Source organism: Orcinus orca, chromosome 19, assembly GCF_937001465.1.
Source record: "Orcinus orca chromosome 19, mOrcOrc1.1, whole genome shotgun sequence".
NCBI classification, from domain to species: domain Eukaryota; kingdom Metazoa; phylum Chordata; class Mammalia; order Artiodactyla; family Delphinidae; genus Orcinus; species Orcinus orca.
Genome location: NC_064577.1, coordinates 54,934,536 through 54,950,512, shown reverse-complemented (window position 1 = coordinate 54,950,512; position 15,977 = coordinate 54,934,536). Strand labels below are relative to the sequence as shown.

The 15,977-nt window shown below is 34.8% G+C and overlaps 1 protein-coding gene across 6 annotated transcripts in view; it reads left to right on the top strand.

The window, feature by feature from the left end:
* Positions 1 to 15,977, top strand: part of STXBP4 (syntaxin binding protein 4) — a 183,367-nt gene that overhangs the window by 32,778 nt on the left and 134,612 nt on the right. For all 6 annotated transcript variants that reach the window (XR_007473320.1, XM_033431784.2, XM_004271799.3 and 3 more), the window contains 2 exons: positions 1,098 to 1,176; positions 6,613 to 6,707. Coding sequence is in view for 5 of the 6 variants with exons in the window: in XM_033431784.2 (XP_033287675.2) it covers positions 1,098 to 1,176; positions 6,613 to 6,707 (174 nt within the window). In the remaining variant the exon portion in view is untranslated. The remainder of the gene's footprint in view (positions 1 to 1,097; positions 1,177 to 6,612; positions 6,708 to 15,977) is intronic.

The following is a 15,977-nucleotide window of genomic DNA, read 5'->3' as shown; positions in this document are numbered from 1 at the left end:
AGGAATGGCATCACAAAGATATGCCTAGATATCACTCAAAACTATGATATGGAAAGTTATATTTATTTTCAGATAGTCTCTAATATGGTTCTGTTCATTATTTTTTCTGTTTTCTGCTTGACTGAAGACAGGCAATCTTCCTTTCTGTTGCTCAGCTCTTTCCTGTACAGTGTAGGTGGATTTTGTTCCCTCATGTGTGTATGCTGGAATATATCAATAGTTCACCCTAGAATCACACAAAAGGGGGAGTTCCCACATCAAAATCGATATAATTACAGTCATCCCTCATCATCTGTGGAGGGATTGGCTCCAGGATAACCTCCCCACACCCCGACAGCAGATACCAAAATCTGAGGCTGCTCAAGTCTCTTATATAAAATGGTGTAGTATTTGCATTTAACCTATGCACAGCCTCCCCATATACTTTAAATCATCTCTAGATTACTTATAATACCTAATACAATGTAAATGCTATGTAAATAGTTGTAAATAAATACAGTGTAAATGCTATGTAAATAGTTGCCAATGTGGCAAATTCAAGTTTTGCTTTTTGAAACTTCTTAGAGTTTTTAAAAAATAGTTTTAATCCATTGTTGGTTGCATTTGCACATGCAGAAATGGCAGATATGAAGGGATGACTGTAATTACTAATTGCAACGGTGCCATAAATAATGAGTCATAAAATAGAGTGTATACCCTATAAAACAAACTTGAAAATCAGGTAGGCTTTTAGTTAGTGCAATAAAATTCATCAAAAGTAATTTCAGTTTCAGGCCCATGCTAATCAGATACAGAGTTTAAGATTTTCTCTTAGCCCTTTATACTTTCTCATTTGGGGTTATAATACCTTTTCAGAGACACAGTGCATAGCCTTATATTTTGTTGTCCTTGGGTATGGTAGAGCTGAAAGCAGTTGTTACTTTCATTCTGAATTGCTGTGTTTGAAGATGAATATACCAAAATTTTAAAGGTTTTATATTTGGGGGACTATTGCTTTAATCTCTTTAATCATTCTTTTTATGTTAACGTGAGTTTCTCATGTGGTTTTTGACCTACTTTAGAAAATGACATTTCACCTTCCTCATTTTCTTTCATAGATAAAAACTGGATACAAGAAAACAGAACAGATTCCAATTACTTCTTCAGACAACAGCCCTACAGATATGCCTAATACAGGTAAATGCACATTTAATTCCTCTTTCCTGTTATTTTTTTCAATTACTCTCTCAATGAGGAGTACATAATGTGACTTAAAAGACTTTAAAGAAGGGTGCATTATGCCTTTTTCCTTCATTGAATAAAAGAGCAAAATGAATCCATTGTGCAGCGGTCCCTGTTAGATTATGACTTTTATTGGAAATTTTCCTGAACAAAGGGTTGAAATTTTAAAAGATGCATTATCATTGCAGTGTCTATGAAGCTGTAATAATCAATGAACTGTTGAAACCAAATAATGAAAACTCTTCTATAACTCAAGATTAGGCTCCCTTGCCCTTTTAGTGAAATCCTCGTGAGGTATATTAAATGCACCTTTCAGAGAAATTATAGAAGGGACATAGCTTAAGAAAAGAAGTATGTTTTGTTTTTCTTGGAAGAGGTTATATAGATATAAATTAGAAAGAACATCAGTATTGTGAATTCAGTATTACTGGTTCTTAATTAGCATGAAATGATTTATTGACTTTTCAAAACAGTAAAGGATTAATTGTGTAAGCTACCCATAAAAAAAGGATTTTTATCAATCTGTAAAGTGTTTGTAGGCTCAAATATCAAGAAAAAATTCCTTCCCTTAAATTATCTCCAAAAGTTAAAGGGAACAACAATAAAAACAAACAAACAAAAAAAACTATACTTATTGAAAGGAAGAGTTAATTACATGTCTAAATTATAAAGCAAATTGTTACTCGTATACTTTAATTTTTAATAGCATTGTGTAGATCAAAACTGCAAAATAAGGAAGAGTTAGCAGCAATTATATAGTGTCTTAGTCTGTGTGGGTTACTCTAACAAAATACCACAGAATGGGTGGCTTATAAATAACAAATATTTCTCACAGTTCTGGAGGCTGGAAGTCCAGGATCATGGTGCCAGCATGGTCTGGGTGAGAGCTTCCTTGTGGTTGCAGGCTTCTTATTGTGTCCTCACATGGTGGAAAGGTCTTAGAAGCACTGTGGGACCTCTTTTGTAATAACACTAATCCCATTCGTGAGGGCTCCACCTTCATGCTCTAAGCACCTCCCAAAGGCCTCAACTCCGGAGGTTGGAATTTCAACATATGAATTTCGGGTGGACACAAACATTCAGACCATAGCACATAGCTCCTATACTTAACAGGAATTTATAGTGAATTCCATAGTAGTTTCTCTGATTTGGAGCAATATTTACCAGTGGGTTAGGAAAAATCTTTAGCTGTCAATTATATGCCTTTTTACTTAGTGGAATTTGTTGACCCTTAGAAACTTTATTAGTATTATTTCCTTTACATAATTAATGTTAATTCTCTTGATGCCTCTTTTAGCCAATTTATTTACTCAGTAAGTATTTACTGAGTATGTCATGTGCGTCATAGTTCGGTAGAAAATATGAAGGAACTGGGATATTTTTTTTCCATGAGATACTTAATAGTATATTGTGAAATAAAATATGGGATTAAAAACCTTCATTATTCAGATTAGAAAGCACATATATGTGTGTGTTTATTTATGTGTGTGCGTGTGTGATTATTTTATTGAATAAATACTCGACTATTTGCAGTGTTCTGTGTTGACTAGAGCAGGGGGTGGGTGGTTTTGGTACTCTAAGAAGTATATGTCTTATGGACAAATAACACATTTGCACAAGATGTGTAAAGACATGAGCAAAGTAGATTAAGGGAAGAAGTAGTAAGTGACCTGAGTGTGATATAGGGAAAACACAGTGGTTAGTCACCAGGCTCTGAATGCAAACGTAGAGATTCAGATCTTTGCTCCCAACTTATTGGCTGAATTAGCTTATTATATTGAAATAGTTTCCTCATGGTTTTGTTATGAGTATTAAACAAGATTATGTATGTCAAGCACTTTGTAATTGGTGCATAGAATATGCTCAGTACATTTTGCTGTCATTATTATTAATATTACGGAACCTGAAGTTTAGAGTATAGCTCAGATAATATTCCAGGGCATGTTTTTTAGAGCAGAAGTGAAAGCTTCTGTCCTTTAATTCAATTTTGCATCCTCCCCCTCTACCCCAGAAGCTAGTACATAGTAAAGAATTTGTCACAAAATATGCAGAAATCAATAGAGAAAAATTTCTTGGCAAAAGTCAGACATCATCTGGATCTTGAAAGAAGTGATAAACATCAACAGATGGATGAAGGTAACAGATCATCCTAAGTGAAGGAGGCATCATCATCAAATGCAAAGAAGTAAGGTCAAGCTACATGTCAGGTGACCCTAGGAGGCAAATGTGATTAGAGCAAGGAGATCCTGTAGTAACGAACAAACTGAGGTAAATTTACATCAGTGACTATAAGAAATGATGCTAGATTTTGTAATAGAAAAATAATTTAGTGAAAAACATATTTGAGTGAGTTAACTGTATATAAATATTAAAATGCAATTAAAATGGAACATTTTTCTAGAGTAGAAATGGAATTGACTCAGTACCATTTTCTTCCACGTAAATGTAGTAGCCCAGATGTTTCTGGGTAGAAAAATAAAGCAAAGTCAACTCTAAATTATCTCTAGGTAACTTATATACCTTGTGATTTGTCTAAGTAGTTAATTATAGATTGTTCCCAAATTAGATCCTTAACCATCACATCTAGACTCCTTCAGCCAGCTGGTATTTATTAAAAAACATAAATGAGTTTTAATGTTAACCTCAACAAAAATAAACTTAATGAGGCAAGTCTACCCCTGTTCTCATCTCAAAAGCATTCCAAAGTGTAAAACTGGTTAGAATGTTTAAAATTCACATTATACTTGAGTATGTTTTTCGAAACTATTCTGTTATATAAATTTCTTATTTCAGAATCCAGAGTTGTTTACTACTGCCATACGCTGAATAATGCGTGAGTTTGTGAGCTAAAAACATGCTAACGGCATTCCTAAGGAAATCAGTAAAGAATTACTATGTGAAGGAATACGATCATTAACTTTACCACCAGACAAGCCTTAATTCTCCTGCAATAAGGCTTTTAAAACTGAAAACAAACTAGTGATGGGGAAAAATATCCATGGTGAGGGTTCATGGTATTAACTAAATGGTATTGATCCTACCCTTATAAAACATTTCCTTTCTTCTGCTCCTAAAAATAGGAATAGGAAGAGAAGAGCCAAGGGAATAATAAGCCATACTTTGAAAATTCTCACCCCCTCCCAGAGAGGAGCAAATAAAGAGCCCAAGGATGAAAGTGAGAGAGGACACTGGCAAATGAGGAAAACTGTCTGTGGGAGAGCTTTTCAGGTCAAGTTACCTTGAATTACCGAAGCCTGCTGGATTTATGTCCACATCCTCCTAAGGTTTTGGCTCAAATGTAAAGATTTAGGGGAAGTTTGGCTAGAAGAAAGTGAGGTTTTGTTAAGCCATGATTGCATATTGTTAAATGGGGGATTATTATAAGTTTACATTAAATCTCCTATTAAATCTCTGTGTGTGTTACTATTAACGCTACTTTATAGTTTTCATAGTAGTTTTCTATGATTTTTAATTTACCTTTACAATTCCTGTAAGGTGATCTGTTTTATTCTTCCTACTTTACAGATGAGAAAACTGATGATGAAAGATATTGACACATTTAAGAAATTGTCTTCAGGGGTCATAAGAGATTAGAATCCTAACATGGTCACCTACTAGTTGTATGATCTTGGGCTAGTTTCTTTACCCTTTTGGGCCTTAGTCTCATCATTCTTGGGTTGGAAATAATAACACCTGTGTCACTGTGGTTATTGTAAAGATTAAATGAGCTTATATATATAAAGTACTTAGTGTAATGCCTGGCTAAAAGTAAGCATAAATAAGAGTTAATCTGTTATTTCCACTGTTGCACATAGCAAATTTTTATGCTTAGATGTAGGAAAACATAAGTGAGAACCCACGCCTTGGTGTGAGTCCCTATCCCTCCCTCTCTTTTGTCTTCTCTCTATGCCTTCCACACACACTTGAATTGAGTAATTCACACCCAGGGTTAGTCTTGGTCTGAGATCATAATTAGGTTAGCTTGGGTCCACCTTGTGTTACTGTGCCTTAATGATAGGTCAGGCACCAGACTGAAAGTCGTTGTCAAGCCTCACATGTCCAAACCCTAAAAATGAAAGATAAGGTTTGACTTACCCGCTCTTTGGGCTTCCAAACCACTTCACTCCATGCTGATATTTTATGCTACACTTTAGGTTTGGCACAAAATTTCTCTTAAGAGGAAAAAAATTTTATATGTATAATGTATTTTTAGCCCTTGGCCAACAATTAGGTATCACAGCAACTAAGGCGTCTTTGTTGCTTATGTCAAAATTGTAAAAATTTTATTATACTAAAATCAGTCTTTCTCTAGGTTTGACTTCCATTTAAAGCTAAAAGTCAGTAACCATTTTTTTTTCATGATCTTGACACCTATAAGCTATATTCAAGATTTTACATAGAATGTTAAGGAAGCGTTAAAGGTTTAGAGGAAGACTATTTATTTTCCTATGCACTTCTTATGTTCTTAAGAAAGAGAATGCAAATCATTTTGTACTTAGAGACAGATGCTCTGAGAAATAAAAAAAAATTAAAACGCTGCATAAAAATGTGACATTTTAAAAAGTTTTTTCTCTTCCTCTTGTTTCTATGTAGAACTAGTAAAATACCATTTAAAAGTGTATTTAGAATGGTGACAATTTAGATATAAGGATTGACATGAATTACAGGAATTTGCTTGAGAAACTTTGGCATATTAAGGCAAATAATTTTTCAAGTTCTAGTCCCTTGTGACACCTGTTTTTTACTCATGCAACAAGGACAAAGCTCGTCTAAATAATCAGGGTAGACTGAGAAGGCGTTAGAGAATGGGTGAGAGGTGTATGACACTCAACTCTTGAGAATCCATTTATGCTACTTGGAATATAACTTCTGTAAAATAAGAAATAGGATTTTTAGTTCAAGAAGTTCTGAGCCTATATCATACTTTATGTGCAAACTTGAAACAGTTTGCATTTGTGAGTTTTTCCATAGTACCTCCAGAATTCATGTAGCAAAACCACTTTTGCCAGAGAAAAATCATGACCTTTTAAATTTTCTAATATGATTTTGCTTATTTTGGAAGAAAAAAAAAACTTTTCATTTTGCAATTAGTAAGCTGTTGTGATGACAAGGTAACTGGTGGGATGTATGTTTGTTGTATTAATATTTCTGTGGGACTTAATGCATAATTGGCCACTCTTTTTATATCATGTCTTTTAAGGCTTAAGTGAAGCTGGTTTATATAATACATTTTAGATTTAAAGAACAAAAAATCATGAAAACAAAAGTGAAAACTGCTAACTGATTAGCCAGAATTCTTTCTGAACCTCAGGAGCCCAGAACACATCCTGTAAAATGAAAAATTCTATTCCAATTAAATTTCCAATTAATGTGTACCCTGTTGCCTCGTAGATATTGCCCCTGCCTTGACTGATAATTATGGACCACAAGGAAAGAAGATTTCCCTAAATCCCTCTGTTCGCCTTAAAGTAGAGAAACTGGAAATGGTAAATACTTGAAATTTTCATTTTTCTTCCATAAAACAACAGCAAGGAAATATTCTCATTCTTTGAGAGGATAAGGGATTGGAGCCATTAGTTTCTTGAAGAGTTATCGATTTACAGTTAAATGAATGGCAGTTTGGGTTTAAACTGTTTAATTCATGTTTAATTTGGGCAGTTCATGGTGGTTCATTAGTACAAAATAGAAATAAAACCTTCTGTAACTAAATTGACCTTCAAATTAATCAGTTTCCTCCTGTGTAGGAATGAGACAAATGTGACGTTTTACAATATAGAATCAAAGGAAACATGGGATAAATTATGACAAAGTGTAGTAGACTTCAAATATGTAATGGCAATAAGTGCAAGGAAATAATACTCTATTACTCAATTGTTTAAAAAGTGAAGAGAAACTAAATCTTAAAGAACAAAATAGAAGCCTACTAGATATAAAGAAGATGGTAGCAATGTACCAAATAGTATTATATTGAGAGTTTCTGTATATAAAAGAAACATAAGATGATTAAAAAAGAAAAATTAGGGGGCTTCCCTGGTGGCGCAGTGGTTGAGAGTCCGCCTGCCGATGCAGGGGACGCGGGTTCGTGCCCCAGTCCGGGAGGATCCCACATGCCGCGGAACGGCTGGGCCCGTGAGCCATGGCCGCTGAGCCTGCGCGTCCGGATCCTGTGCTCCCCAACGGGAGACGCCAGTGAGAGGCCCGCATACCGCAAAAAAAAAAAAAAAAAAAAAAAAAAAAAGAGAGAAAGAAAACTTATAAGCAGAAAATGATTTTAAAACTTTTCCTCTCAGGATACCTGGAAGATGACAGCAAAAAGATGATTTTTTTTTTTTTAATATGAAAATGGATATAATGCCGAAGGTTCACAGCCTCTACTTTCCTATCAGTTTTTGTGGATAATATTTTTTTTTTTTTTCCGGTACGCGGGCCTCTCACTGTTGTGGCCTCTCCCGTTACGGAGCACAGGCTCCGGACGCGCAGGCTCAGTGGCCATGGCTCACGGGCACAGCTGCTCCGTGGCATGTGGGATCTTCCTGGACCGGGGCACGAACCCGTGTCCCCTGCATCGGCAGGCGGACTCTCAACCACTGCGCCACCAGGGAAGCCCTGGATAATGATTTTTTACACTTTTAGGAACAGTATGAAAATGCATAGCTGGAATAAATATGCATTACCATTCATTCACATATTCAGACCTTTGCATGGTCCTATAGTAATACCGTTTTCAGTGCCAGTTTGAATCTTACTCTTTGTTCAAATTCTGACTCAATTCCAACTCCTTTGTACAGCTTCTTGCTAACTTTTATAGTTCAGGCCAGTATTGCCATATTTTGCACATCTGTAGCACTGAAGATTATTTTGCAGTACCCTGTAATCTTCTGTGTTTTGTTTTATCAGTAAGTCAAAGCTTACAATCTCTGTGTACCTACCACCATTTAAACACCTGGTTTGTACTCTATAAAATTCTTATTAATTAGGCACTTGAGATGTCTCCTTCATATCTTCGAAATCCTGAGTATCTTTCCCTATGTTTTACTCTCTTTTTATTTGTGGCTGAAATGTAAGTTCTGGATAATAGCAAGCTTTACAATCAGTTAATAATAACATTTTAAAAAAATAGAATGTTTGAGGTTTAAAAACATATCTATTAATATCTAAAAATAAATAATTACTGTTTTTTAATGATATTGCTGTAATATATATTTCTGAACATCCAAGATTTAATACTAACCATTCCTCTGGATAAGGAGAAAACTATTCAGTTAATGACTTTACCTGGCAGTCATTATTCTTTGACTCAGTTTAAATTTCCCTAGCACATGATATTTTTAAAATCTGATTAATTTTCTTAGAAATATGAAAATCATCTAAATTTATATTGATTCTGAGAAATATGAGTTGCTTGCACATTGAGTATTCCACTTTTGGTCCTCCTTTGAGCCTTAGCAAATTGATTTTTGTAGAAAAAAATGGCAGTTTTACAGCAAAGGAAACCTACATTCTGTGTAAATTCAGCTTCCCTGCTTTTATTCTAAATATTTTTAGTGACTATATTTAGTAGAGCATTCTCTGTTTTTCAGAGTTTGAAACTAAATTTCACTTAATAATTTTTTTTCTAAAATCCATATTAGATTCTATCTGCCCATACATTTCCTAAGCTACTCTTACTTTTTTGAATAGTTACATATTAATGTAATAATATCTGTATCACTTTAATTTGAAATAGATCCTTCTATTTTAGTTGCTACTTTGTAGACAAATTCAACTTTATTGTCCATTACATTTTTAACACATTTCCTATTTAGTAATAGATAAGGCCAATATGTTCAAGTATTTAAAATGTAATAAAATTACATTTTTTTACTTTATCGCTTATAAGTATATTGCATATAGTATCTAGGAAATTGGTGATATAAAAGGTTTCACAAGGAAAAGGTGTTGACTGATTATGTGGTTATTAAGTCATTAGCTAACACAGTACAATTTTTAAGAAAGGCTAAGAGGTTAGAATTTGATGAAGGAAATTACCTTCAAGATGTATGTTTGTGGGGCATTGACTTCATGAAATCTTTCATGTTTTAGTAGTTGAGGTAGACAATTTTGTATCAGTATATACTGAAAAATAATTTCTAGCACTGAACTAATACTATGTATCTCCTTTGATCCCACTGTTAAACTTATAAGTAGGTATGGTAAACATAGCAAATAGGAATTTTTTTTTTTTTTTTTTTTTTTTGCGGTACGCGGGCCTCTCACTGCTGTGGCCTCTCCCCTTGCGGAGCACAGGCTCCGGACGCGCAGGCCCAGTGGCCATGGCTCACAGGCCCAGCCGCTCCGCGGCATGCGAGATCCTCCCAGACCGGGGCACGAACCCGTGTCCCCCGCATCGGCAGGTGGACTCTCAACCACTGTGCCACCAGGGAAGCCCGGGATTTTTCTTTTAGTTGGCTTGAAGAAGAAGAATTACTGCACCTTCTCGCTATCTATGTTTTTGTATCTGAGAAAGATGCTTTGGGATACAGATGCCATTTCGCTGATATTTACTTTACCTCTTGCCATTTATGTAACATTTGAAGAAAGCTGTAGTGAGCAATGATATACCCAATGTCTGAATACAGTTAATGAGGTGTTCTTTGTATTAGATTGGGAAGTAGGTGACTAATATTATAAGGAAGTGACATTTTTTAGATTCATCATTTAGATATCAGAAAAAGTTAAGGACATTTATTTGTCCAATTAACAAAGTTGCATTTTTGTTTACGGTGAAAACATGACATTAGTTATACAAGAAATTATTGGAACCTATTTTTAATCAAAAATAAATTACCTCCAATTTATTATTTTTATCGAAGTATAGTCAATTTACAGTATTATATTAGTTTCAGGTGTACCACATACTGATTCAGTATTTTTGCAGGTTATACTCCATTATAGTTTATTAGAAGATAATGGCTATAATTCCTTGTGCTGTACAGTAAATCTTTGTTGCTTATTTATTGTATATATAGTAGTTTATATCTATTAATCCCATACCTGAAATTTGTCCCTACCCCCCACCCCGCTCTTCTTTGGTAACCATAAGTTTGTTTTCTACACCTGTGACTCTGTTTCTGTTTTGCATGTACATTCATTTGTACTGTGTTTTACATTGCACATGTAAGTGATATCACATAATATTTGTCTTTGACTTATTTCACTAAACATATTCTCTAGGTCAATCCATGTTGCTGCAAATGGCAGAATTTCATTCTTTTTTATGGCTGAGTAGTATTCCATTATATATACGTTCACACACACAATCACACAAACACACATCTTCTTAATCCAGTCATCTCTTCTTTTTTTATTTTTAACATCTTTATTGGAGTATAATTGCTTTACATTGTTGTGTTAGTTTCTGCTGTATAACAAAGTGAATCAGCTATACGTATACTTATATCACCATATCTGCTCCCTCTTGCAACTCCCTCCCACCCTCCCTATCCCACCCCTCTAGGTGGTCACAAAGCACAGAGCTGATCTCCCTTTGCTATGCAGCTGCTTCCCACTAACTATCTATTTTACATTTGGTAGTGTATATATGTCGATTCCACTCTCTCACTTCATCCCAACTTACCCTTCCCCCTCCCCGTGTCCCTAAGTCCATTCTCTATGTCTGCATCTTTATTCCTGTCCTGCCTCTAGGTTCTTCAGAACCTTTTTTTTTTTTTAGATTCTATATATATGTGTTAGCATATGGCATTTGTTTTTCTCTTTCTGACTTACTTCACTCTGTATAACAGATTCCACCCCACTACAAATAACTCAATTTCATTTTTTTATGGCTGAGTAATATTCCATTGTATATATGTGCCACATCTTCTTTGTCCATTCATCTGTCGATGGACATTTAGGTTGCTTCCATGTCCTGGTTATTGTAAATAGTGCTGCAATGAACATTGTGGTACATGACTCTTTTTGAATTATGGTTTTCTCAGGGTATATGCCCAGTAGTGGGATTGCTGGGTCATATGTTAGCTCTATTTTTAGTTTTTTAAGGAACCTCCATACTTTTCTCCATAGTGGCTGTATCAATTTACATTCCCACCAACAGTGCAGTGGGTTCCCTTTTCTCCACACCCTCTCCAGCATTTATTGTTTGTAGATTTTTTGATAATGGCCTTTCTGACTGGTGTGAGGTGATACCTTACTGTAGCTTTGACTTGCATTTCTCTGATGATTAGTGCTGTTGAGCATCCTTTCATGTGTTTGTTGGCAATCTGTATGTCTTCTTGGGAGAAATGTCTGTTGAGGTCTTCTGCCCATTTTTGGATTGGGTTGTTTGTTTTTTTGATATTGAGCTGCATGGGCTGCTTGTATATTTTGGAGATTAATCCTTTGTCAGTTGCTTCATTTGCAAATATTTTCTCCCATTCTGAGGGTTGTCTTTTCGTCTTGTTTATGGTTTGCTTTGCTGTGCAAAAGCTTTTAAGTTTCATTAGGTCCTATTTGTTTATTTTTGTTTTTATTTCTATTTCTCTAGGAGGTCGGTCAAAAAGGATCTTGCTATGATTTGTATCATAGAGTGTTCTGCCTGTGTTTTCCTCTAAGAGTTTGATAGTGTCTGGCCTTACATTTAGGTCTTTAATCCATTTTGAGTTTATTTTTGTGTATGGTGTTAGGGAGTGTTCTAGTTTCATTCTTTTACATGTAGCTGTCCAGTTTTCCCAGCACCACTTATTGAAGAGGCTGTCTTTTCTCCACTGTATATTCTTGCCTCCTTTATCAAAGGTAAGGTGACCATATGTGTGTGGGTTTATCTCTGGGCTTTCTATCCTGTTCCATTGATCTATATTTCTGTTTTTGTGCCAGTACCATACTGTCTTGATGACTGTAGCTTTGCAGTGTAGTCCGAAGTCCAGGAGCCTGATGCCTCCAGCTCCGTTTTTCTTTCTCAAGATTGCTTTGGCTGTTTGGGGTCTTTTGTGTTTCCATACATATTGTGAAATTTTTTGTTCTAGTTCTGTGAAGAATGTCATTGGTAGTTTGATACGGATTGCATTGAATCTGTAGATTGCTTTGGGTAGTATAGTCATTTTCACAATGTTGATTCTTCCAATCCAAGAACATGGTATATCTCTCCATCTGTTTGTATCATCTTTAATTTCTTTCATCAGTGTCTTATAGTTTTCTGCATACAGGTCTTTTGTCTCCTTGGGTAGGTTTATTCCTAGGTATTTTATTCTTTTTGTTGCAATAGTAAATGGGAGTGTGTTTCCTTAATTTCTCTCTCAGATTTTTCATCATTAATGTATAGGAATGCAAGAGATTTCTGTGCATTAATTTTTAATCTTGCTACTTTATGAAATTCATTGATTAGCTCTAGTAGTTTTCTGGTAGCATCTTTAGGATTCTCTATGTATAGTATCATGTCATCTGCAAACAGTCAATCTAGTCATCTCTTGATGGGCACTTGGGTTTCTTGCATGTCCTGGCTATTATAAATAGAGCTGCTATGAACATTGGGGTGCATGTATCTTTTCCATTTAGCGTTTTCATTTTTTCCAGATAGATACCCAGGAGTGGAATTTCTGGATCATATGGTAGTTCTATTTTTAGTTTTTTTAGGAACTTTCTTTCTGTTTTCCACAGTGGCTGCACCAATTTACATTACTTTCAACAGTGTAAAAGGGTTTCCCTTTTCTCCATATCCTTGCCAACATTTGTTATTTGTAGGCCTTTTTGATGATAGCCATTCTGACAGGAGTGAGGTCATATCTCATTGTTTTGATTTTCATTTCTCTTATAATTAGTATTGCTGAGTATCTTTTCATGTGCCTGTTGGCCATCTGTATGTCTTCTTTGGAGAAGTGTCTATTCAGGTGTTCTGCCCATTTTTTGATTGGGTTGTTTGTTTTTTGATATTGAGTTTGTGAGCTTTTTGTATCTTTCAGATATTAACCCCTTTTCAGTTGCATTATTTGCAAATATTTTCTCCCATCCCATACGTTGTTTTTTTCATTTGGTTGATCATTTCCTTTGCTGTACAAAAGCTTTTAAGTTTAAGTTGCATTTGTTTATTTTTGCTTTTATTTCTTTTGCCTTAGGATACTGATCTAAAAGAATATTGCTATTATAATTTATGTCAAAGAGTATTCTGCATATGTTCTCTTCTAGGAGTTTTATGATTTCTGTTCTTACATTTAGGTCGTTAAACCATTTTGAGTTTATTTTTGTATATGGTGTGATGGAATGTTCTAATCTCATTGTTTTACATGTGACTGTCCAGTTTTCCTAGCACCTCTTATTGAAGAGATGGTCTTTTCTCCATTGTGTATTGTTGTCTCCTTTTTTGTAGATTAATTGACCATAATTGCGTGGGTTTATTTCTGGGTTGTCTGTTCTATATCATTGATATATGTTCTGCTTTTGTGTCAGTACCACACTGTTTTGATTACGGTAGCTTTTTAGTATAGTCTGATGTCTGGACGAGTTATACCTTCAGCTTTGTTCTTTTTTTGCAAGGTCATTTTGGCAGTTTGGGGTCTTTCATGGTTCCATATGAATTTTATGATTGTTTGTTCTAGCTCTGTAAAAAATGTTCTGGTATTTTGATATAGATTGAATTAAATTTGTAGATTGCTTTGGATAGAATGGCCATTTTAACAATATTAATTCTTCCAATCCAAGAGCACAGGATACATTTCCAGTTCTTTATATAAGCTTCAGTTTCCTTCATCATTGTTTTATCATTTTCAGAGTATATGTCTTTCACCTCCTTGGTTAGGTTTATTCCTAGGTATTTTATTATTTTTGATGTGATTTTAAAGAGGGTTGATTTTTTACTTTCTGTTTCTGATATTTCATTATTAGTTTTTAGACCACAGCAGAATTATGTATATTAATCTTGTATCCTGCTACCTCATTGAAATCATTTATTAGTTCTAATAGTTTTCTGTGGAGACTTTAGGGCTCTCACTATGGAGTATCATGTCATCTGCAAATAGTGACAGTTTTACCTTTTCACTTTCAATTTGGATAATCTTTATTTCTTTTTCTGGTCTGATAGCTGTGGCTAGGACTTTTAATACTATGTTAAGTAGAAGTGGTGAGAATGGGCATTCTTGTCGTGTTCCTGAATTTAGTGGGAAGGCCTACAGCTTTTCACCAGTGAGTATTATGTTGGCTGTGGGTTTCTTGTAAACAGCCTGTATTATGTTCAGATATGTTCCCTCTATTCCCACTTTGGCAAGAGTTTTTATCATGAATGCATGTTGTATTTTGTCAAATGCTTTTTCTGCATCTTTTGAGATGATCATGTGGTTTTTGTCTTTCCTTTTGTTAATGTGGTGTATCACATTGATTGATTTGCATATGTCAAACCATCCTTGTGCCCCTGGAATGAATCCAACTTAATCATGGTGTATAATCCTTTCTATGTGTTGCTGGATTCGGTTTGCTAATATATTTTTGAGGACTTTTGCATCTATAGTCATCAAAGATATTGGCATGTAATTTTCTTTTTCTTGTGGCGTCTTTGTCTGGTTTTGGTATCAGGGTAATGGTGGCCTCCTAGGATGAATGTGGCAGTGCTCCCTCCTCTTCAATTTTTTTGGAATAGTTTGAGAAGGATAGGTATAAGTTCTTTATATGTTTTGGTAGAATTCCCTAGTGAAACTTCTTGGTACTGGACTTGTTTGCAGGGAGTTATTTTATTTCAGATTCTATTTCACTTCTAGTGATTGTTCATTCAAATTGTCTGTTTCTTCTTGACTCAGTCTTGGCAGGATGTATGTTTCTAGAAATTTGTCCATTTCTTCTAGGTTGTCCAATTTGTTGGCATATAACTGTACATAGTATTCTCTTATGATTTTTTGTATTTCTGTGATATCAGTTGTTATTACCCCTCTTTGATTTCTTAATTTGTTTATTTGGGTCCTCTCTTTTCTTCTTGGTGCCTCGATAGAGGTTTGTCAATTTTGTTTATCCTTTTAGAAAACCAGCTCTTGGTTTTATTGACCTTTCCTATTGTCTTTTTGATCTCTATTTTATTTCCTCTGTGATCTTTATTATTTCCTTCCTTCTTCTGACTTTGGCTTTGTTTATTCTTTTTCCAATTCTTGAAGGTGGTAGGTTAGATTGTTTATTTGAGATTTTTCTTGTTTCTTGAGCAAGGCCTGTATCACTATGAACTTCCTTCTTAGAACTGCTTTTTCTACATCCCAAAGATTTTGTAAAGTTGTGTTTTCATTTTTATTTGTCTCAGGGTATTTTCTGATTTCTTCTTTGATTACATCATTGATCCATTGTTTTTTTTAATAGCAGGTTGTTTACTCTCCACGTGTTTGTTCTTTTCACTTTTTTTTTCTTTCTGTAGTTGATTCCTAGTTTCAGACCGTTGTGGTCAGAAAAGGTGTTTGATATAATTTTTACCTCTAAATTTGTTGGGACTTGTTTTGTGTTCCAGTATGTGATCTATCATAGAGAACATTTCTTGTGTGCTTGAAAAGAATGTGTATTCTGCTTTTGGGGGGGTATGCAGTAGACATTGATTATATCCAATTCTATTGTATCATTTAGGACCTTATTGCCATATTGATTTTCTGTCTGCATGATTTGTCCATTGATGTCAGTGGGGTGTTAAAGTCTCCTACTGTTATTGTATTATTGTCAGTTTCTCCCTTTATGTCTGTTAGTATTTGCTTTATATATTTAGGTTCTCCTGTTATAGGGTGCTTATGTTAATGAGTGTAATATTCTCCTCTTATATTGATCCC